The sequence below is a fragment of the Coregonus clupeaformis genome, chromosome 1, assembly GCF_020615455.1.
Source record: "Coregonus clupeaformis isolate EN_2021a chromosome 1, ASM2061545v1, whole genome shotgun sequence".
In the NCBI taxonomy this organism is placed as follows: Eukaryota; Metazoa; Chordata; class Actinopteri; order Salmoniformes; family Salmonidae; genus Coregonus; species Coregonus clupeaformis.
In genome coordinates, this window is record NC_059192.1 from 61,259,928 (window position 1) to 61,281,867 (window position 21,940).

General features: G+C 42.1%; 2 protein-coding genes across 3 annotated transcripts in view; one reads left to right on the top strand and one right to left on the bottom strand.

Moving 5' to 3' along the window:
* LOC121571494 (phytanoyl-CoA hydroxylase-interacting protein-like) overlaps nt 1-1,750 on the top strand; it is a 37,465-nt gene extending 35,715 nt beyond the window's left edge. For both annotated transcript variants that reach the window (XM_041882987.2, XM_041882996.2), the window contains exon 5: nt 980-1,750. In XM_041882987.2, coding sequence (XP_041738921.1) covers nt 980-1,526 — 547 coding nt within the window. In that variant the 3' untranslated portion in view covers nt 1,527-1,750. The remainder of the gene's footprint in view (nt 1-979) is intronic.
* A 730-nt stretch (nt 1,751-2,480) lies between these two features.
* On the bottom strand, nt 2,481-20,850 carry fam13c (family with sequence similarity 13 member C). Its single transcript, XM_041882975.1, has 10 exons — nt 20,178-20,850; nt 19,464-19,677; nt 19,138-19,279; nt 10,559-10,640; nt 10,078-10,286; nt 9,798-9,881; nt 9,604-9,711; nt 4,248-4,450; nt 4,032-4,133; nt 2,481-3,439 (listed from the first exon to the last, which is right to left on the bottom strand). Exons 1-10 carry the CDS (start codon nt 20,368-20,370, stop codon nt 3,328-3,330), a joined length of 1,449 nt encoding a protein of 482 aa, XP_041738909.1. The 5' UTR covers nt 20,371-20,850; the 3' UTR covers nt 2,481-3,327.
* Nucleotides 20,851-21,940: the final 1,090 nt, after the last annotated feature.

Sequence of the window (21,940 nt, forward strand, 5' to 3'; positions counted from 1 at the left end):
GAGGGGTAAGACATCTTCTGCTCTCTAGTTTTATCTTCTCTTGTTTTCATTTCTCTGTGGCGTAGCATGGTTAAGGACCATAAAATGAGGCCTTTGCTATGATGACCCAGGTGGGACCTGAATAATTAGATAATTACCATGACAGAGACAATTATGGTTATAATGATAGCCTTTAAAGTGTTACCAATGTAATTACGCCAATAATTGAAGACTTTGGAGCTCGGATCTGCGTCATAGGAGATCTGACAGCCAATTTATACGTACCTCAGAAGCACTGTGCTTTTTTCAAGTTTCTACTATTCATTTGTTGGCATCCAGAGCTCTTTCCGAATACAATCTGTCTAGGGCAAAGGAAGGTGTCTGTTTACCAGGCAGAAAACGGAGGAGAAATTTGCATTAACTAGTGGCTGGATTCAATCCGTATCACGGATGTATCGCAGAAGATCTGTGTTAAAATGTAAAGATAATTTCCGATTGAGCTGACATATGCAGTGTTTACTGTGAATGCAGTCTCCGCAAACGCAGGAACATTGCCTTTCAATTTAAATTGAGCTATAACGCAGATCTTCCACGATACTTCTGTGATAAGAATTGAATCCAGCCCTAGATTAAATTGATTAGGGGCTCGATTCAATCCGTTATGCTGAAGATCTGAGCTACAGCGAGACATAAATTTAAAGGAGACAGCATGCGGTAAACGCTGCATATGTCAGCTTAATCAGAAATTACCTTATAATTTCAATCGCGCTATAACGCTGAACTTCCACGATATGGATCGAATCAAGCCCTAGATCCGTCTTTTTACTAATGGTTTCCGAAATGTAGCCTTTCTGATAACTTGTTTGCATTGTCAAGAGACACATTGACAAGCTTTTGATAGGATCCAATTACTACCCTAATCCCTGGTTGTACTGATGATGCATTGTAACAACCTATAGTATAGTGAATACTCAGACAGTTGTCCATGTTTCCTCTCCAGGGAGGTGCATGGGAACCGCATGCTGCCAGCAGTGAAGGACAACAGTGGAAGCCACGGCTCACCTATCAGCGGAAAGCTGGAGGGCCTCTACTTCAGCTGCAACACAGAGTTCAACACAGGCAAGCCCCCCCAGGATTCCCCCTACGGCCGCACACGCTTCGAGATCCAGGCTGAGACCCTGTTCAACCCCAAGACTAATCTCTACTTCGGGGACTTCTACTGCATGTACACAGCCTACCACTACGTCATACTGGTGCTGGCCCCACAGGGCTCGCCCGGCGATGACTTCTGTAAGGCAAGGCTGCAAGCGCTCGATATCACCAACAACCACTTCCTGACGTGCACGGTGGATGAGGAGGCAGGCGACGGGGCGCTGGTGTTCCGGCACTCCCAGGATGTGATCCTGGAGGTGATCTACACGGAGCCCGTGGACCTGGCGCTGGGCACGGTGGCAGAGATCAGCGGGCACCAGCTCATGAGCCTTTCTACTGTCAACGCCAAGAAGGACCCCAGCTGCAAGACCTGCAACATCAGCGTGGGACGCTAGTGGGAGACTGGACTGGACCTGTGCTACACACAAATGCAACCCCAACCTTTACACACCTCTATATCCACAAATAACCACCCTCCCAAAAGAAGAACAGTGCAAAAGACGGACCCAGACTGTGAAAGAAATGTAACAACAGGGTGCGGTGCTAGAATTCATAAACCATTAGCATACACACACACACACACACACACACTCACACACACACACACACACACACATAAGCAAAACACATAATTCATAACCCTTTACATCCTCAAAGGACCACCCTCCCAAAAGTGTGGAATTCTATTCAATCCTCCCGCCAACCCCATTAGAAGAGAAACAATGCAAAAGAGGGAGCCCCAACTGAAAGATATACAGCTTAAGTGTGGGACCCTAACAACCCTTTGTCAGCATCATCCAAACCGGCTAGCCAACACTAGCCAATTAACTGACTGAACCCTTTAAATGTTCTAACCAAACATTCATTGTTGCCTGCATTTATTCACACAGCTTTTCTCATAGATTTTCCCTCCTGTTGTTTTTCAAACATCTCCTTCTCCCTTTGACCTTTTCTGTTGTTCACTTCAGTCCAGGTAGACAGATGGTTGTGTTCCTGTTTTTCTGTCTCTCCTGGAAGGTGTTAGTTTGGTTTCAGATCAGACAGATCTAAGTTACTCCATACCTCCCTTCCTCCCTCTATTGGCAGAGACTGGTACTAATTTAGGGCTGCAGTGTCATCATCTTTATGCCAAAGGTAACACAAATGGAAATAACTTGCTGTAGAATAACAATACTAATGCAACAGCCACTAAAAAGCATATTAACTCTGAGATCAACTTGGTAACTACTACTTGGTAACCTTTAAGAGCATGATGCAGTATGTGCAGCATGACTTTGAAAACTGTCAACTGCAATGTTATGTTTTATTTATTCTAGTTATAAGGAAACCATAAACTGTGTTTAGCAAAGTAAATGTGAAAAAAATATTTATTTTTTACTGCTATATATACAAAAATATAGAAGCCAGAAGTGCACAATGTCAAGAGCTCTGATCATAGTAAAGAATGGCATTTTGGGATGAAAAACCCATTTGACTGCAGGAGTTACTTGCCCTATGCCAACATTCATACATTTATTTTTTCAAGGTAATGTATAACTTGAATTGCCACAATTCATCATATCAACTATGAACTAATACATATCATAGTACAATGTGGGACTAAAAACTGATTGACATACACAAACATTCTACAGGATTGTCAGATTGTATATTTGGATGACATATCCTCCTTGCCAAGATTGCACTTTTCAAAGTGCTGCATTTGAACGTAGAACACCACCTGTTATACCGACAATAGTTTTGCGAGAAGAAAATGCAAGTAACAATTGTGTCATAAAATAGCTTAGAAATTGATAACATGTATCTAACATCAACTGTGTTATATTTGTTCTCTTTGTTTCCTTAAAATTAAACTGTTACACACACTAAATCAGTTGCATAAAATATAAAAATTACATCAGTTGCATAAAATATAATTTGTCATCATAAATAACAAAGGACTTGTTAAGGGACAAAAAATTGCTGGATGTCGTCCAGCAACTCTTGAATCATCTTGCCATCCCTCTTAACCAAAGTGAGAGTCAGTTAACATCAAAGTCATTTTAAAGTGCATCACCATGTAACCATGGCATGAAACATGACAAGAAGTACCGGTATCTCACTTCGAAAATTGTTCAGAAAAGAAAGGTCCTATAAATGAGTAAGAAAACTGTTTCAAAATAAAAGTCCCACTGTGAAGGAGGCTCAGACAGTCTTCTAAGTATCCTGTTTACTGAGCAGGGCTTCCAGTAAGCGGAGTTTAGCTTTTAGGCTCTTGTACTCGCAGTACTCCTCTGCCATGGGCCCGCGGTCCTCTTTCTGGGCATTCCTTTAAAGACGAGGAAGAAAAAAACACAAACTTAACATTTTAGACAAGCTGTAGCTTCCTTTACTGGTATAGTCCCTGTGTTGCCTTATTCAGATAACATTGTACAGTGAGTATTGTAATCAAAGCATTGTATTTTAGGGCTCTATTCAATCTGCCTCACGGAAATTCAGCTTTACAGCATGATTGAAACTTAAAGGCAATGTTCCCGCTTTAGTGGAGAATGCATTCATGGAAACGATGATTATGTCGGCTCATTCAGAAATTATCTTAACATTTCTATTGGGGAATCTGTAATGCTTCAGCGTTACAGATTGAATAGAGCCCCTACTTAAAAAAACAGCTACATGTACAAAATATGTGTATACTGTAGTTCAGAGCAGTTGTCTCTATCTCTCTGTCTCTCTCCTAAGTACTTCTTTGTGTCGTATTAACGTGAGTGTGCTTCACGCTGTTGTATCATTCTGCTGAATTCTTTTGGTGGATGTTTTACTTTATTTTTCACAAGGCATTGTTGAACTATGGACACCAAATGTTCCAGTTTGTTAAAAGAAAATTAAAGAAAAAGCAAACAGTGAAGTGTAACGAGTCTTACCTGCAGGTCTGTGTGTAGAAGTGGTCCTCAAAGTCTCGGAGTACTGAACGGAGTCTCTTCTTCTCTGCTCGTGTCACACTCAGCTGCTCCAGTAACTCTGACCTACAGTACAGTAGGAGGGGTCATGTAGAGGAGTGAGACAAGCATACATACAGCAAGGGCTCACTCCCAAATCAACCCCTATGCACTAGCAAGAGAAGTTAACCAGGGGCATACCTTGACGCCTCATGCAGTGTTGCCGTGGTGACGCTGGGTGGCTGTAGACTTTTGATCTCCTCCAGAGGTGACACGAGAGGTATGTTGGCCACCTTATTATACGGCAGACGCAGTGACTCATCTGAAGACACACAGCGCAACGCTGTATGAGGTAGCCAGGGGCTGTCCTTCACACACTCTTCATCAGAACCCTCCTCTTCCTCCTGTAGGGAATCAGAGCACAGAGGCTGAGAGACTCTGTGTGTGTGTGTGTGTGTGTGTGTGTAGCCGCGGGAAGTAGGGGTGCTGAGAGTGCTGCAGTACACCCTGAAAAATCGGAATAAATAAATAAATATATAAAGAACTTTGTTTTTTTATTTCAGAAAAGTAGTGCACTGGGCCTTTACTAGTCCTGTATTAGCGGACCAATATAGCCTTCTATAGCACAGCCCAAATGTACAGCGCAGCAATATATCTCAGTGTATTGCATAAATTCTGCATGCATTGGATTGCAACGCTGGCACGGTAAAATAATCCAGTCCAGTTTAATGAATTACAGTGTAGACTAATCCAAGTATAGGCTATGACACAATGTACATGGAGAAGAAGGCTAAAACATGGTCAGTGGCAGATCAAAATAGTGGCACGAAGAGTCTCCTGGTGAACGGAGGAGTTGTCCATGGTGCTGTCATTCTAGGTCCTTTATTAACCTGTTTATAATGAGCACGGGATGGTTGGATTTTGGCTTCTGCTCTGATGGATGAAGCCAGCATACAGACACTACTGGTTACAGACCTACCACAGATCTTACTTGCAGTGGTGTATTGCAATTTTTTTTTAGATGAGGGAGCGCAAACAAATATGTAAATGACGTCAACATTTCCTCAATCAAAGTTTGTACCGACAGATGTAGCCTATTGAATACCTTATCATGGCTCTCCAACCCTGTTCCTGGAGTGCTACCGTCCTGAAGGGTTTCACTCCAACCCCAGTTGTAAGTAACCCGATTCATTTTATAAACCAGCTAATTATTAGAATCAGGTGGGCTAGATTAGGGTTGGAATGAAAACCTACAGGATGGTAGCTCTCCGGGAACAGGGTTGGAGAGCCCTGTTATAAAATATGCATAAAATGCATCCTCCAATTGCAACGTTTGCCTATGCCCACACATATTATCTCAAGAAAATGTTATATTTTCAATACCCTCAAACACCAAGTTAGGCATACCTCATTTCTAAATAGGCCATCATCACTGTCAATCGTGAATTATAATAATTCACGTTTTACTGGTGAAACTGCATCGGCATGCCAATAATTTCATTGATCTCAATCAGTTTCATGGGAATAGCCTATGCATTGCGATCTTCTTGAATTACTGTTTCATGAACGAATTAGAGCAGATGATAACAAACTATTATCCTTTCTTGTATTTTGTTTCAATCAAAGCATATATCCTGCATAGTGGCTCTGAGTTTTGGTGCATTATACTTTTTCTTTAACTATTCAGCTTCAGGTAACCATCCTAAAATCTCATTAGAAATTAGGTGTTTTTGGTGTAACAGTAATGTTATAGGCCTGCTATGCTATTCGGTTCAGTTATATAAAATATGAATGAATTAATTAATGTGATATTGCAAGACATTGATTCAGCTTTGATCTAACTTGACTAAACTAGCACCATTGTGAGAAGTAATCATCTTATATTTGTAATAATAATAATAATAATAACAATAATAGTAAATGATGAGTAGGACTATTATACGTAGGCAACAGATCTTGATGAGTGTTATTTTAAAGATTGGAGTGCCCTTCGTGGTTGTAAAAGTACAGCGCTAAATAAACTTTGATTTGATTATCTTGAACACATGGTTACAATATACCTATTACAGAACAAAAGAAAACAGAGGGCTGAACTATCAATTCATATAATTTATTTACATAGAAGTAGTGAACATAAATCATTGCAGGAAATTTGTTTAAAAACAGCCATAAAATCAAGCTTTTGGTGTAGTGTATTCATGCATCTCAATAAACTATAACCTAAATGTATTATTACCTCCAACTTGGCCCAATTTACAATTCCAATTTCCCACCCTGACATAGCCTACCCTAACAGGCCCTGTGTCTCAACCAATAGCCAATATAGGCTAAAGATCCCAAGCAGGGCTACAGAAACTTCCAGAGATGGTCAGGCTCTTGGGCTTTATGGTGGCCACTCTGGTTTTGGTGTCCCTGGCAGAACGGTGTTGCTGTAATCAAGTGGTCACATAAAGTGCATTCAGAAAGTATTCAGACCCCTTGACTTTTTGTTACTTTACAGCCTTATTCCTAAATTGATTACATTATTTTTTCTCATCAATCTACACACAATACCCCATAATGACAAAGTGAAAAAAGTTTTTTTTTTGAAATCTTTGCAAATGTATTAAAAATAAAAAACAGAAAAACCTTATTTACATAAGTATTCAGACCCTTTGCTATGAGACTCGAAATCGAGCTCAGGTGCATCCTGTTTCCATTGATCATCCTTGAGATGTTTCTACAACTTGATTGGAGTCCACCTGTGGTAAATTCAATTGATTGAACATGACTTGGAAAGGCACACACCTGTCTGTATAAGGACCCACAGTCGACAGTCCATGTCAGAGTAAAAACCAAGCCATGAGGCCGAAGAAATTGCCCGTAGAGCTCCGAGACAGGATTGTGTTCTTCCAGATCTGGAAGAAGTTTGGAACCACCTAGGCTCTTCCTAGAGCTGGCCGCTCGGCCAAACCGAGCAATCGGGGGAGAAGGGCCTTGGTCAGGGAGGTGACCAAGAACCCAACGATCACTCTGACAGAGCTTCAGAGTTCCTCTGTGGAGATGGGAGAACCTTCCAGAAGGACAACCATCTCTGCAGCACTCCACCAATCAAGCCTGTATGGTAGAGTGGCCAAACTGAAGCCACTCCTCAGTAAAAGGCACATGACAACCCGCTTGGAGTTTGCCAAAAGGCACCTAAAGGACTCAGACCATGAGAAACAAGATTCTCTGGTCTGATGAAACCAAGATTGAACTTTTTGGCCTGAATGACAAGTGTCACGTCTGGAGGAAACCTGGCACCATCCCTACGGTGAAGCATGGTGGTGGCAGCATCATGCTGTGGGGATGTTTTTCAGCGGCAGGGACTGGGAGACTAGTCAGGATCGAGGGAAAGATGAACGGAGCAAAGTACAGAGAGATCCTTGATGAAAACCTGCACCAGAGCGCTCAGGACCTCAGACTAGGGCGAGGTACACCTTCCAACAGGATAACGACCCTAAGCACACAGGAAAGACAATGCAGGAGTGGCTTCGGGACAAGTCCCTGAATGTCCTTGAGTGGCCCAGCCAGAGCCCGGACTTGAACCTGATCAAACATCTCTGGAGAGAAGTTGGGAAGAGATCTTTGACGTACCGATCCCATGTCATAGTGTTTATGAACTGACACGCAAAACGACACCGGATTCAAAAATTAGAATCTTTCAATTTAAATTATAATATAAAATTCTTGCCACCAATATAATGTTATTTATATGGGGGATACAATCTTCCCAGCTCTGCAGATTTTGCTGTGAAGAGACAGAATCATTAGATCATTTGTTTTGGTTCTGTCCATTTGTAGCTTGTTTTTGGACACAGGTCCAGGAATGGCTAAAGGATTGCAATATTTACCTGGAACTAACCTTGCAGATAGCATTACTGGGTGATCTGAAAAGTCATAGTCAATCAATACTTTTAGCAAAAATGTTTATTTTTAATTCACAATCTGTAGAAGCAATGAGAATAGAAAGGTTCAGAACTTTTGTAAAACATCACAGTACGGTTGAAATATATATGGCAAATAGAAATCCTATATGGATGGTGTTAAGAGATAGATGGGAGGTATTGAATAGAGTTGAAGGATGGGACTAATAACAAAAAACAACAAATAATAACAAAGATATCTAATAATGTAAGCGTACTGTGTCCATAATAAGTATATAGGTTGTATGTTGGGAGCTTTTGGGAAAGAGCACAGTTAGAAAGATATGGCATATAGAAGCAAACCGGATGGACATCATGAAAATGATCGGAGAGGTTGAGAGTAGAAGAAGTTCAGGAGCAAAAAAAATAAATATATATATATATATATAATAGAATTATTGTAAAATTAACTCTGTCCATAAGGTGTAGATAGTAATTATAGACCGGAAGTAGAGGCCTGGGCATTGTTGTTCACTAATTTACTCCAAGTAGGGAAAGGATGGTGGGGTTGAAAAGTAATAAAGGGGAGTATATATATATATATAAAAAAACAAAAAAACATGGGGGATTGGAAGTGATGCAGACAATTACATTGATAGAAGATACAATCTATCTGCAATATTAAGCTGATCCATTCCCCCCAAAAAAAAAGAAAAGGAAAAAATATATATATATAAATAAAAATATAATAAAATTTAAAGACAAAAAAAAAAGAAAAAAAAACATCTCTGGAGAGAACTGAAAAATAGCTGTCCATCGACACTCCAACCTGACAGAGCTTGAGAGGATCTGCAGAGAAGAAGGGGAGAAAGTCCCCCAAATACAGTTGTGCCAAGCTTTTAGCGTCATACCCAAGAAGACTTGAGGCTGTAATCGCTGCCAAAGGTGCTTCAAAAAAGTACTGAGTAAAGGGCCTGAATATTTATGTAAATGTAATATTACATTTTTTACACATTTGCTAGATTTTCTACAAAACTGTTTATGCTTTGTCATTATGGGGTATTGTGTGTAGGTTAATGAGGGGGAAAAAATAATTTAATCCAGTTTAGAATAAGGCTGTAATGTAACAAAATGTGGAAAAAGTCAAGGGGTCTGAATACCTTCCGAATGCACTGTATCGTTCTGGGTTCCACTGTGCAAGAGCAGGTTGGTGGAGTTTTATGAACATCAAGGCACACAGGTGATTATTTATTTATTTTCATTCTGAAGTTGTCAAGTCTCCAATGGGCCTCTGTATTGCACACATGTAGCCTACAGTTCTTCATCATTCGCCAGAGAGAATACAGGGAAGAAACCACCATTTACCTACCTCTAGGCTGCTGTAGCCGACATATTTATTTGGTTTGTTATTCTATCGTTTTTCATGCAATTTTTGTGGTAATTAAATATAATTTATTTAATTCTGTGTATTCTCAAATTGAAAAGAGTGAGGGAGCTCCCCCAGCACTACACACCTGATTACTTGTGAAGCTAAGGTAGCTGCACTGCGCTATTTCATTTTTAAAAAAAGCCACATCTCCCCACATCCCAGCCCCCCCCACCGTGGAAAAAAATTGCAGCAACCCCAAACTACTTGCCGCGGCTATGTGTGTGTGTGTGTATGAGAGACTTACTATGGTGGTGATGACAGGGATGGTGGTGGAGGAACACAGGAGCTGCTGTTTGACCTGGCGGTAGCGATCATAGAAAGGCTTCATCAGAGTCTTCTCCTGCCTGGTGCTCTGAAAACACACACGGTAAAAAAAAGAAAAGAAAGAAAATGGCTACACTAAAACAGACATTTACAACACACACTGGGCAGTCTTACCGGTCGTCCATGCAGGCTCTCAAAGTGGAGCAGACACTTCTGCAGGGTGACCTTCTCCACAGCCATCTGAGCCTGAGTCATCTCCTGGACCAGGAACCAACCACAGTGGCAATACAGTCAGACACAAGGCCAAACCAAAGAGTAATACACCACACCAGAGTTACACTGACAGTATAACACACTCAACTGATCAAGAGTAATCTTGGTATGAGTATAGGTCCTTTCATAACTATGTATATTTGCATCGCATTACCTGGTAATTCACTATGTGTAGTTTTACCTTGATGTTATCTGGCAGTCCCTCCTCCTGTCGTTTTGCCATCATTCTCTTGTTCAGGCTATCGACGGTCTCCTTCAGTGAGGGTTTGTTGTTACTGTTCTGGTAGTGCTCCATCGCCCCCTGTGGGTCTCTGGTGGACCTGCATGTACCTGTGTTCCCTCCTCTCTGCTGCTCTCTGAGCCCCTCCGCACACTGTTTCAGCTTCAGCTCTACACAGACACAGAGGTTCCACTTGACAATATAGAACACCCATACAAATATCAATATAGATTCAGAATAAATGTCCTTCCTCCCCAATTTTCATTTTTTTAATGGCATAAATAACGAACATCGATGTTCATTATGAACATTTCCTTACAAATAATAATGATACATTATACATCCACCAAGATGGTGTCTTGATGTTACATTCTTTCACTTCAGCAGCAACTCACACAGGTTTTTTTTAAATGCATCTGATTGCAACACGCCAAGGACTCACCTTTGAGCTGCTTGCGAGACTTAGTGAGGTCTCGCATCAGTCTAGATATTTCTGGGTGGGCAGTCTTATCATTGTATGCTGGCTGCCACAGAAAAACAACACAAACCTCATGAATATATCACACATAGAAAGAGGTATATTCATCATATATGGCAAAAATATATCCTATCGTTATTATCAGTCCATAAACACTAGGTGGAGCTACACTAAATGTATGTGTAATGTTGGAACGAGAACTACAGCACTGGAAAAGACAGAAGTGTAATGTAGGAAAACATCCAGTAGGAGAAGTCTTTGAATTGGATTATTCTGTTTCCAAACCATCAATTGTTTCCTAAGGCTGTGTGCAGCTGGTATTGGGCTGAGTTGGCGCTGTAGAAAAGGAAACTGAAATCAAGTCTGGTGAGAGAGAGAGCGGTTTGAACCAGGCTAAACTGGCCTGGAAGAGGGAGAGGAGATAGGACTGTCTCTGGCCTTGATTCTTTGACTCAGAAGGAGGAAATACATTCCTCCCACTGGGCACACCATGTAATTTCAACATGGATAATTGGCAAACATTTGGTTGAGACATTGATCAATGAGATTACAACCTATATTCACCCACTCAAAAAGACAGACAAAAGTTAGTTGAATTTACAATGTGTTATTGAATTACTTATTTTTTTCCAGAAGGAACTTCAGTTGTGGCAAATCGGACAAGATAAAGATATATAGTAAACATATAAACAGCAACATTCACACATGACAGATACAAACGCTTACAATGTACAGTGAGCTCCAGAAGTATCGGGACAGTGACACGTTTGTTGTTGTTTTGGCTCTGTACTCCAGCACTTTGGATTTTAAATGATACCATATCGGGTGAACCGTTTAGAAATTACAGCACTTTTTGTAAATAGTCCTCCCATTTTAGGGGACCAAAAGTATTGCGAAAAATTCACTTATATGTGTATTAAAGTAGTAAAAGGTAAAGTATTTGGTCCCATATTCATAGCACGCAATAACTCCATCAAGTTTGTGACTCTACAAATTTGTTGGATGCATTTGCTGTTTGTTTTGGTTGTGTTTCAGATTATTTTGTGCCCAATAGAAATTAATGTTAAATCACTTTTATTGTAAATAAGAATATAATATTTTTCTAAACACTTCTACATTAATGTGGATGCTACCATGATTATGGATAATCCTGAATGAATAATGATGAGTGAGGAAGTTAGACGCACAAATATCATAAACCCCCACAAATGCTAACCTCCACTTTTATTGTAATGGTGAGAAGTTAGCATGTTTGGGGGTATGAAACAGTATTTGTGATATGTTGGATTCACGTCTCCATAATAATAAATAAATAATAATATGCCATTTAGCAGACGCTTTTATCCAAAGCGACTTACAGTCATGCGTGCATACATGTTTGTTTTTTTTGTGTACCATCTCAACCAAAAATCTAAGTTAAAGAGTAGGACTAAATCAAATCAAACTTTAAATGCACTTAAATAATGTTTGATTTGATTTAGTCCTATTCTTTAAGTTACATTTTTGGTTAGGATGGATGTGAATCCAACATATCAATTATTAATTTGTAGAAAAACTGGAATTAAAGCCAGATTAATAAGTCAGTGGCACAGATGGAACTATCCAAGCAGAAGATACATCTCCTTCAAATGTTGATATTTGGTTGTGTTGACAACTAAACACAATTCAATTTCACTAAATATAATTTCATTTGGAGCAGAATGGCACCGGAGGAGATGGCTGCCGTTTTACGGCCCCCTAACCAATTGTGCTATTATGTGTGTTTTTTCACATTATTTGCAATTTATTCTGTACATAATGTTTCTGCCACCTTCTCTTATGAACAAAAGGGGTTCTGGATATCAGGACAGCGATTACTAACCTCGTATTGGACAAAGATCTTTTCTCGGATGCGAAGGATATTCTACAGACACCCGACAAGGCCCAAATCCCTGTCATTCGCATGAGAAAGAGACGGAGATATCGTGGACGTACACTACCGTTCAAAAGTTTGGGGTCACTTAGAAATGTCCTTGTTTTCAAAAGAAAAGCAATTTTTTTGTCCATTAAAATAACATACAATTGATCAGAAATACAATGTAGACATTGTTAATGTTGTAAATGGCTATTGTAGCTGAAAATGGCTGATTTTTAATGGAATAGGCGTACAGAGGCCCATTATCAGCAACCATCAGTCCTGTGTTCCAATGGCCCATTGTGTTTGCTAATCCAAGTTTATCATTTTAAAAGGCTAATTGATCATTAGAAAACCATTTTGCAATTATGTTAGCACAGCTGAAAACTTGTGCTAATTAAAGAAGCAATAAAACTGGCCTTCTTGAGACTAGTTGAGTATCTGGAGCATCAGCAATTGTGGGTTCGATTACAGGCTCAAAATGGCCAGAAACAAAGAACTTTCTTCTAAACTCGTCAGTCTATTCTTGTTCTGAGAAATGAAGGCTATTCCATGCAAAAAATTGCCAAGATCTGGTACAACGCTATGTACTACTCCCTTCACAGAACAGCGCAAACTGTCTCTAACCAGAATTGAAAGAGTGGGAGGCCCCGGTGCACAACTGAGCAAGAGGACAAATACATTAGAGTGTCTAGTTTGAGAAACAGATGCCTCACAGGTCCTCAACTGGCAGCTTCATTAAATAGTACCCGCAAAACACCAGTCTCAACGTCAACAGTGAAGAGGCGACTCCGGGATGCTGACCTTCTAGGCAGCGTTACAAAGAAAAAGCCATATCTCAGACTAGCCAATAAAAATAAAAGATTAAGATAGGCAAAAGAACACAGACACTGGACAGAGGAAGATTGGACGGCGCTTGATTGGAGCAAATTTCCTCCTACAACAGGACAATGACCCAAAGCACAGCTCCAAACTATGCAATAACTATTTAGGGAAGAAGCAGTCAGCTGGTATTCTGTCTATAATGGAGTGGCCAGCACAATCACCGGATCTCAACCCTATTGAGCTGTTGTGGGAGCAGCTTGACCATATGGTACGTAAGAAGTGCCCATCAAGCCAATCCAACTTGTGGGAGGTGCTTCAGGAAGCATGGGGAGAAATCTCTTCAGATTACATCAACAAATTGACAACTAGGATGCCAAAGGTCTGCAAGGCTGCAATTGCTGCAAATGGAGGATTCTTTGACGAAAGCAAAGTTTGAAGGACACGATTATTATTTCAATTAAAAATCATTATTTCTAACCTTGTCAATGACTACATTTCCTATTAATTTTGCTATATTTCCTATTCAAACTCATTTGATGTAGGTTTTCATGGAAAACAAGGACATTTCTATGTGACCCCAAACTTTTGAACGGTAGTGTAGGTCGGGGTGCCTTGTAAGGATCCGACAGCGAGCGAGTAATCTGCCTCTTCCATCAGTCCTATTAGCCAATGTACAATAATTCGAAAACAAAATGGATGACCTAAGATCAAGGATATCCTACCAACGGGACATTAAAAACTAATATCTTATGTTTCACCGAGTCGTGGCTGAACGACGACATGGATAACATACAGCTGGCGGGATATACGCTACATCGGCAGGATAGAACAGCTGACTCCGGTAAGACAAGGGGTGGCGGTCTGTGTATATTTGTAAACAACAGCTGGTGCACAAAATCTAATATTAAGGAAGTCTCAAGGTTTTGCTCGCCTGAGCTAGAGTATCTCATGATAAGCTGTAGACCACACTATTTACCAAGAGAGTTTTCTACTATATTTTTCGTAGCTGTCTATTTACCACCACAAACCGATGCTAGCACGAAGACTGCACTCAATGAACTGTATAAGGCCATAAGCAAACAGGAAAACGCTCATCCAGAGGCAGTGCTCCTAGTGGCTGGGGACTTTAATGCAGGGAAACTTAAATCCGTTCTACCTAATTTCTACCAGCATGTTAAATGTGCAACCAGAGGAAAACAAACCCTACACCACATTTACTTCACACACAGAGATGCGTACAAAGCTCTCCCTCGCCCTCCAATTCTATCCTCCTGATTCCTGCTTATAAGCAAAAACTAAAGCAGGAAACACCAGTGACTCGGTTAATAAGGAAGTGGTCAGATGACGCAGATGCTAAGCTACAGAACTGTTTTGCTAGCACAGACTGAAATATGTTCCTGGATTCTTCCGATGGCATTGAGGAGTACACCACATCAGTCACTGGCTTCATCAATAAATGCATTGATGACGTTGTCCCCACAGTGACCGTACGTACATACCCCAACCAGAAGCCATGGATTACAGGCAACATCCGCACTGAGCTGCCGCTTTCAAGGAGCGGGACTCTAACCCGGATGCTTATAAGAAATCCTACTATGCCCACCGACGAACCATCAAACAGAAAAGAGTCAATACAGGACTAAGATTGAATCGTACTACACCGGCACCGACGCTTGTTGGATGTGGCAGGCTTGCAAACTATTACAGACTACAAAGGGAAGCACAGCCGAGAGCTGCCCAGTGACACAAGCCTACCAGACGAGCTAAATCACTTCTATGCTCGCTTCGAGGCAAGCAACACTGAAGCATGCATGAGAGCATCAGCTGTTCCGGATGACTATGTGATCATGCTCTCTGTAGCTGATGTGAGTAATACTTTTAAGCAGGTCAACATTCACATTACCAGGACGTGTACTCCGAGCATGCGCTGACCAACTGGCAAGTGTCTTCACTGACATTTTCAACATCTCCCTGACTGAGTCTGTAATACCAACATGTTTCAAGCAGACCACCATAGTCCCTGTGCCCAAGAACACTAAGATAACCTGCCTAAATAACTACCGACCCGTAACACTCACGTCTGTAGCCATGAAGTGCTTTGAAAGGCTGCTCATGGCTCAAATCAACACCATTATCCCAGAAACCCTAGACCCACTCCAATTTGCATACCGCCCCAACAGATCCACAGATGATGCAAGCTCTATTGCACTCCACACTGCCCTTTCCCACCTGGACAAGAGGAACACCTATGTGAATGCTATTCATTGACTACAGCTCAGCGTTCAACACCATAGTGCCCTCAAAGCTCATCACTAAGCTAAGGACGCTGGGACTAAACACCTCCCTCTACTACTGGATCCTGGACTTCCTGACGGGCTGCCCCCAGGTGGTAAGGGTAGGTAACAACACATCTGCCACACTGATCCTCAACACAGGAGCCACTCAGGGGTTCGTGCTCAGTCCCCTCCTGTACTCCCTGTTCACCCATGACTGCATGGCCAGGCACGACTCTAAGACCATCATTAAGTTTGCCGACGACACAACAGTGGTAGGCCTGATCACCGACAACGAGGAGACAGCCTATAGGGAGGAGGTCAGAGACCTGGCCATGTGGTGCCAGGATAACAACCTCTCCCTCAATGTGATCAAGACAAAGGAGATGATTGTGGACTACAGGAAAAAAAGAGGACTGAGCACGCCCCCATTCTCATCGACGGGCTGTAGTGGAACAGATGGAACAGCTTCAAGTTCCTTGGTGTCCACATCACCAACAAACTATCATGGTCCAAACACACCAAGACAGTCGTGAAGAGGGCACGATAAAGCCTATTCCCTCTCAGGAGACTGAAAAGATTTGGCATGGGTCCACAGATCCTCAAAAAGTTATACAGCTGCACCATCGAGAGCATCCTGACTGGTTACATCACCGCCTGGTATGGCAGCTGCTCGGCCTCCGACCGCAAGGCACTACAGAGGGTAGTGCGTACGGCCCAGTACATCACTGGGGCCAAGATTCCTGCCATCCAGGACTTCTATACCAGACAGTGCCAGAGGAAGGCCCTAGAAATTGTCAAAGAGCGCCAAGTCTAGGTCCAAAAGGCTCATTAACAGCTTCTACCCCCAAGCCATAACATTTACATTTACGTCATTTAGCAGACGCTCTTATCCAGAGCGACTTACAGTTAGTGAATACATATATATTTTTTTATATATACTGGCCCCCCGTGGGAATCGAACCCACAACCCTGGCGTTGCAAACACCATGCTCTATCAACTGAGCTACATCCCTGCCGGCCATTCCCTCCCCTACCCTGGACGACGCTGGGCCAATTGTGCGCCACCCATGAGTCTCCCGGTCGCGGCCGGCTGCGACAGAGCCTGGATTCGAACCAGGATCTCTAGTGGCACACTCAGGAGCCATAAGACCCCTGAACAGCTGATCATGGCTACCCGGACTATTTGCATATTTTATTTTACTGCTGCTCTTTAATTATTTTTTACTTACCTATTTTTTTACTTAACACGTATTTTTCTTAAAACTGCATTGTTGGTTAAGGGCTTGTAAGTAAGCATTTCACTGTAAGGTCTAGACCTGTTGTATTTGGCAAATAAAATTTGATTTGATCAACCAGAGCTTGAAAGCCTAGGCCTGTTGTACTGTCTATTTTTTGTTTGGTTGAATTGAAACATTAGCTGTTGATGACTAAATTGCATCATTGATGATATACTACTGTACACTACCAGTCAAAAGTTTGGACACACCTACACATTCAAGGGTTTTTCTTTATTTTTTACTATTTTTTACATTGTAGAATAATAGTGAAGACATCAAAACTATGAAATAACACATATGGAATCATGTAGTAACCAAAAAAGTGTTAAACAAATTCTTCAAATAGCCACCCTTTGCCTTGATGAAAGTTTTGCACACTCTTGGCATTCTTTCAACCAGCTTCATGAGGTAGGCATGAGACAGCCCTATTTGGTAAAAGACCAAGTCCATATTATGGCAAGAACATCTTAAATAAGCAAAGAGAAATGACAGTCCATAATTATTTTAAGACATGAAGGTCAGTCAATATGGAAAACAAATGTCAAGAACTTTGAAAGTTTCTTCAAGTGCTGTAGTAAAACCATCAAACGCTATGATGAAACGGGCTCTCATGACGACCGCCACAGGAATGGAAGACCCAGATTTACCTCTGCTGCAGAGGATAAGTAACAGGCTCACTTGAGGACCAGCCTCAGAAATTGTAGCCCAAATAAATGCTTCACAGAGTTCAAGTCACAGACACATTTTAACATCAACTGTTCAGAGGGGACTTTGTGAATCAGGCCTTCATGGTCGAATTGCTGCAAAGAAACCACTACTAAAGGACACCAATAAGAAGAAGAGACCTGCTCGGTCCAAGAAACACGAGCAATGGACATTAGACCGGTAGAAATGTGTCCTTTGGTCTGGAGTCCAAATTGGCGATTTTTGGTTCCAACCGCCGTGTCTTTGTGAGATGCGGTGTGGGTGAATGGATGATCTCGGCATGTGTAGTTCCCACCGTAAAGCATGGAGGAGGAGGTGTTATGGTGTGGGGGTGCTTTGCTGGTGACAATGTCTGTGATTTATTTAACCAGCATGGCTACCACAGCATTCTGCAGCGATACGCCATCCCATCTGGTTTAGCCTTAATGGGACTATCATTTGTTTTTCAACAGGACAATGACCCAACACACCTCCAGGCTGTGTAAGGGCTATTTGACCTAGAAGGAGAGTGATGGAGTGCTGCATCAAATGACCTGGCCTCCACAATCCCCGACCTCAACCCAATTGAGATGGTTTGGGATGAGTCGGATGGCAGAGTGAAGGAAAAGCAGCCAACAAGTGCTCAGCATATGTGGGAACTCCTTCAACACTGTTGGAAAAGCATTCCAGTTGAAGCTGGTTGATATAATGCCAAGAGTGTGCAAAGCTGTCATCAAGGCAAAGGGTGGCTATTTTAAGAATCTCAAATATAAAATTTATTTTGATTTGTTTAACACTTTTTGGGTTACTACATGATTCCATATGTGTTATTTCACAGTTTTGATGTCTTCACTATTATTCTACAATGTAGAACATAATAAAAATATAAAAATAAAGAAAAACCCTTGAATGAGTAGGTGTGTCCAAACTTTTGACTGGTACTGTATGAGTGATAAAGTATGGTGACATTTCATTTGCTCTGTTAAAACTACACTGGAATGACTTCGATAGCAACAGTGAATCTATTTAGTTTTTAAGTGGAGATCTCTCGACAATCATTCTCACGATAGCACATTGGTAATAGTCAGTGAAAAATATAATAGCTGGGCTTGGTTAAAGCCCTGGATGGGAGACCAAAGGGTAGCTACAGATACATTCTCCAGTAGGAAGTGCTCCCCAGCCTATTGTTTTTTTTCCTGATAGTGGACGTTGAAAGATCTGATGTTGTTTTAATGGTACAAATTCAACATATTTTATACAAGGTTTGTCTATGTTGAAATGTGGTTACTATGATGACATAATCCTGTGGTTGAAATTTCACCCTTAAAACAACAGTTTACATTGATGACTTTTTTCAAATCCAATGTATTTTCCACGCAGATTCCACTTCACAATATGTTGACAAATTACGTTGAAACAACGTTGATTCAACCAATTTGTGTCCAGTGGGCTTTGTCTTTATGAGACTGTGTGTACTAAAGCCCTCATCAGCCAAACCATGGATTTATTCAGAAACTAAAAGGTTGGCCTCTGGGCTATAATGGGGTTGTAAATAAACTTTGATGTTTGATAGTTTTACTGTCTCACCCTGTAGTGTCTCTCTTGCTCAAAGCGCTCCTCGAAATGTCTGATCCTCTTCCTCAGGTTCTGGATGTGTCTGTTTAGCGTTGTGACTGATGGGGCCTTGTTAGCTCCCTCTGCTGGTTCAGTCCTCACTATGTAGTGAGCCCTGGTGAGGGAGGGAGAGCTAGAATGGTAAGTTCCCACGTTTTCCATCACATACATACACTTCCAAGACACACACACACATAACACGCATAAACCTTGGACACACAAAGCCACATACTCTCTCCATCCGAGTGCACACACAAAAACCGAACACAAACCCACAACACTTGAACACAGTCTCTTACATCCTGATGTGTTGTGAGCAGGGTGGGGAGGGGGCTGTTTCGGGGTCTGTGTTGAAGCGTTGGCCCTGGCTAAGGTTGTGGCAGCGGGGGGACGGTATGGGACAGTCACCAGCCGCGAGGCGCTGGAGGAGAGGACTGGGACCAGGGGTCAGCAGACACTCACTGCTACTCCCCTCAGAGAGAGACATGGGGGCCCTCTGGACCGGACTTGCTTCTGACAGAGAGCAGAGGGAGGAGGGAGGAGGGAGAGAGACAACAGGGGTCAAAGTACAGAAATGAAATGAAGACTAACAGGTTTGAAACTATAACAAAGCTAGCGGTGTAGTTGTACACCTATCCTACTAGTCAAAAACAACTAACTTCACTTCATATCCAGAAAATACTCAAAAGATATCTGCCCTTATACACACAGTGCTCCTACTGTATCTATACCATCCTGGTGCATTGTGACTCGATAAGCAAGCATGAGACATACCCACCCAAAGCTAACACTGATAAGAGCTTATATGATCCACTAAACATAAGACTGATGAAGACAGATGAAGAGACATATGATTGATTCACAAAAAAATACTAAATATCAATCATAGTGTACAGGATATCACACAGTACAAGAATAACCAATTTGCTTATGAGGAGACAAGGGTTGAGAGAGATAGGAGAGGAGGAAGCAATAAAATAAAATGAGGGATAGGGAAGGTGCTGTTCTCCTACCTGTCAGTGAAGTGCTGATGATGTCCTGGTTCTGTTTTGGGAGGGATTGGAGTGATGGGGTTAGGCTCTGGTAGTCATTGGTACAAGGGGGGAGTTCCAGGTCCTCCTGTGGGGTTCCGGGGGGCGAGGGGCACAGCTCAGCCTCCAGGGCTTGCTGCTTGAGGGAGGGGCTCTGGAAACAGAAGCAGAACATGTCTTCAGAATTAGGGGTCTGGAGAAGGTAAAGCAGGGGTGCAGATCCCCTGTCTGGGGTGCAGAGGTTGGAGAAGGTGGGTGGCGAAATCCTGATGATGGCCGTTAAGAGGGCTTGTCCTTAGGGGAAGTGATCTTGTGTTGTGTCCGTGTGCCCCACACCTCAGTTATAAAAGGGTGGCGTAAGACATGACGTTAGCAGTCACGTAATGGGTCTTGTCTCGGTTCTGCTCTCTCCTAGGTTTCCTCACACCTGGATCCACATGTGATCCCAGTAGCTAGATCCCTGTGTGTGTGTGTGACAGCGTACTCTGCTTCCTCAGAACGGTGAAATCCCTGTGTTCTATAATTCTCGTAGTATCACTGTGTGTTCGCCTCATCATTCCTCTTTTCCCTAATTCAGTAGAATCTATGTGTGTCTGCACATATGTGTTTTCCCTGTTTTTCCGTTCTGTCTGCGTTCTCAGTGATGCTTCTGCTGCTCCGGCTCTCCTCCACATGGATTATTCATAACGTCAGGGAAACGTTCGGGAAAACCACGTGTGTGGGAATATGATGGGGGTGGGGGGTGCGTCTCCGTGGTAACGTTGTAAGGCTGAGCATTCTCATTAGAGAGCAGGAAGGCTGATGTTGTTAGCTCAGTGTGAGCCGCAGTAGGGGGTTGACATGGGTTGTTCTGTGAGCGCCCGTACTAGGATAAAATGTTTTTTTATGCATAAATATGGGGTAATCTGGGGGACAGAGGGTAAAGGGGGGCTCATTCAGTTTCGTTTGACATCATGATTTTGTGAGGCTTTAGCCCCTCCCTCTCGCTGTTCATTCATTTAAAAAAACTGTGTGCGTCAGACAGGAGACAGAGGAAAGGGAGGGGGCTGTTACTCACACACACAAACGCTAACCTGTATGAACGCACACACTACCCATTAGCCAATGCAAATGTATTCCACTTCACAAAATATCTAAATGAATACTGCAGTATTAACAAAAATGACCCATATCTAAAATGAAATCATTGCCCCTGATTGGAATGCATTCAACGACTCACCATCTGATTTGAGAGCTGAAGTGAACAGTTCTATCTGGGCTGTTTATAACACCCATATATTAACATGTTTTTGTTGTTGTATTTGAGATAGATAGATTAGATAGATTAGATAGATAAGATAGATTAGATAGATTAGATAGATTAGATTAGATAGATTAGATAGATAAGATAGATATAATGTATGTCTATACCTCAGGCACAGACAGAATTGGTTAATAGACATGTTCCCTGTGCATCTCTGTCTGGCCAGGGGCAGAATGTATTTTATGTTCCTTTACCTGGACCAGCCCCTGGCCATGGTCCGGATTGGCACCAGAGTCCTGGTGACCCAGAGACCAGACCAAGACCCTGCCCACCTCTTGCTGTGGGTAATCAGGCTGATCGAGAAAGCGAAGAGCCAAGGTCACGTGGTGATAGCAGATCAGTCTTGGATTTCCTGCCATAGGGGCCTACCTTCCACTGCCCTTATCTCACCTAACAAAACTGTTAACCCCATCATTCAGGTGTCTGCTCTCATGCTCAAGTT

Coding starts and splice junctions, on each gene's coding strand:
- fam13c (XM_041882975.1), bottom strand. CDS start 20,370: ATGTTCTGCTTCTGTTTCCAGAGCCCCTCCCTCAAGCAGCAAGCCCTG. Junction 4,134..4,247: donor ACACTGCATGAGGCGTCAAG/GTATGCCCCTGG, acceptor ACTGTACTGTAG/GTCAGAGTTACTGGAGCAGC. Junction 3,440..4,031: donor TTCTACACACAGACCTGCAG/GTAAGACTCGTT, acceptor TCGTCTTTAAAG/GAATGCCCAGAAAGAGGACC.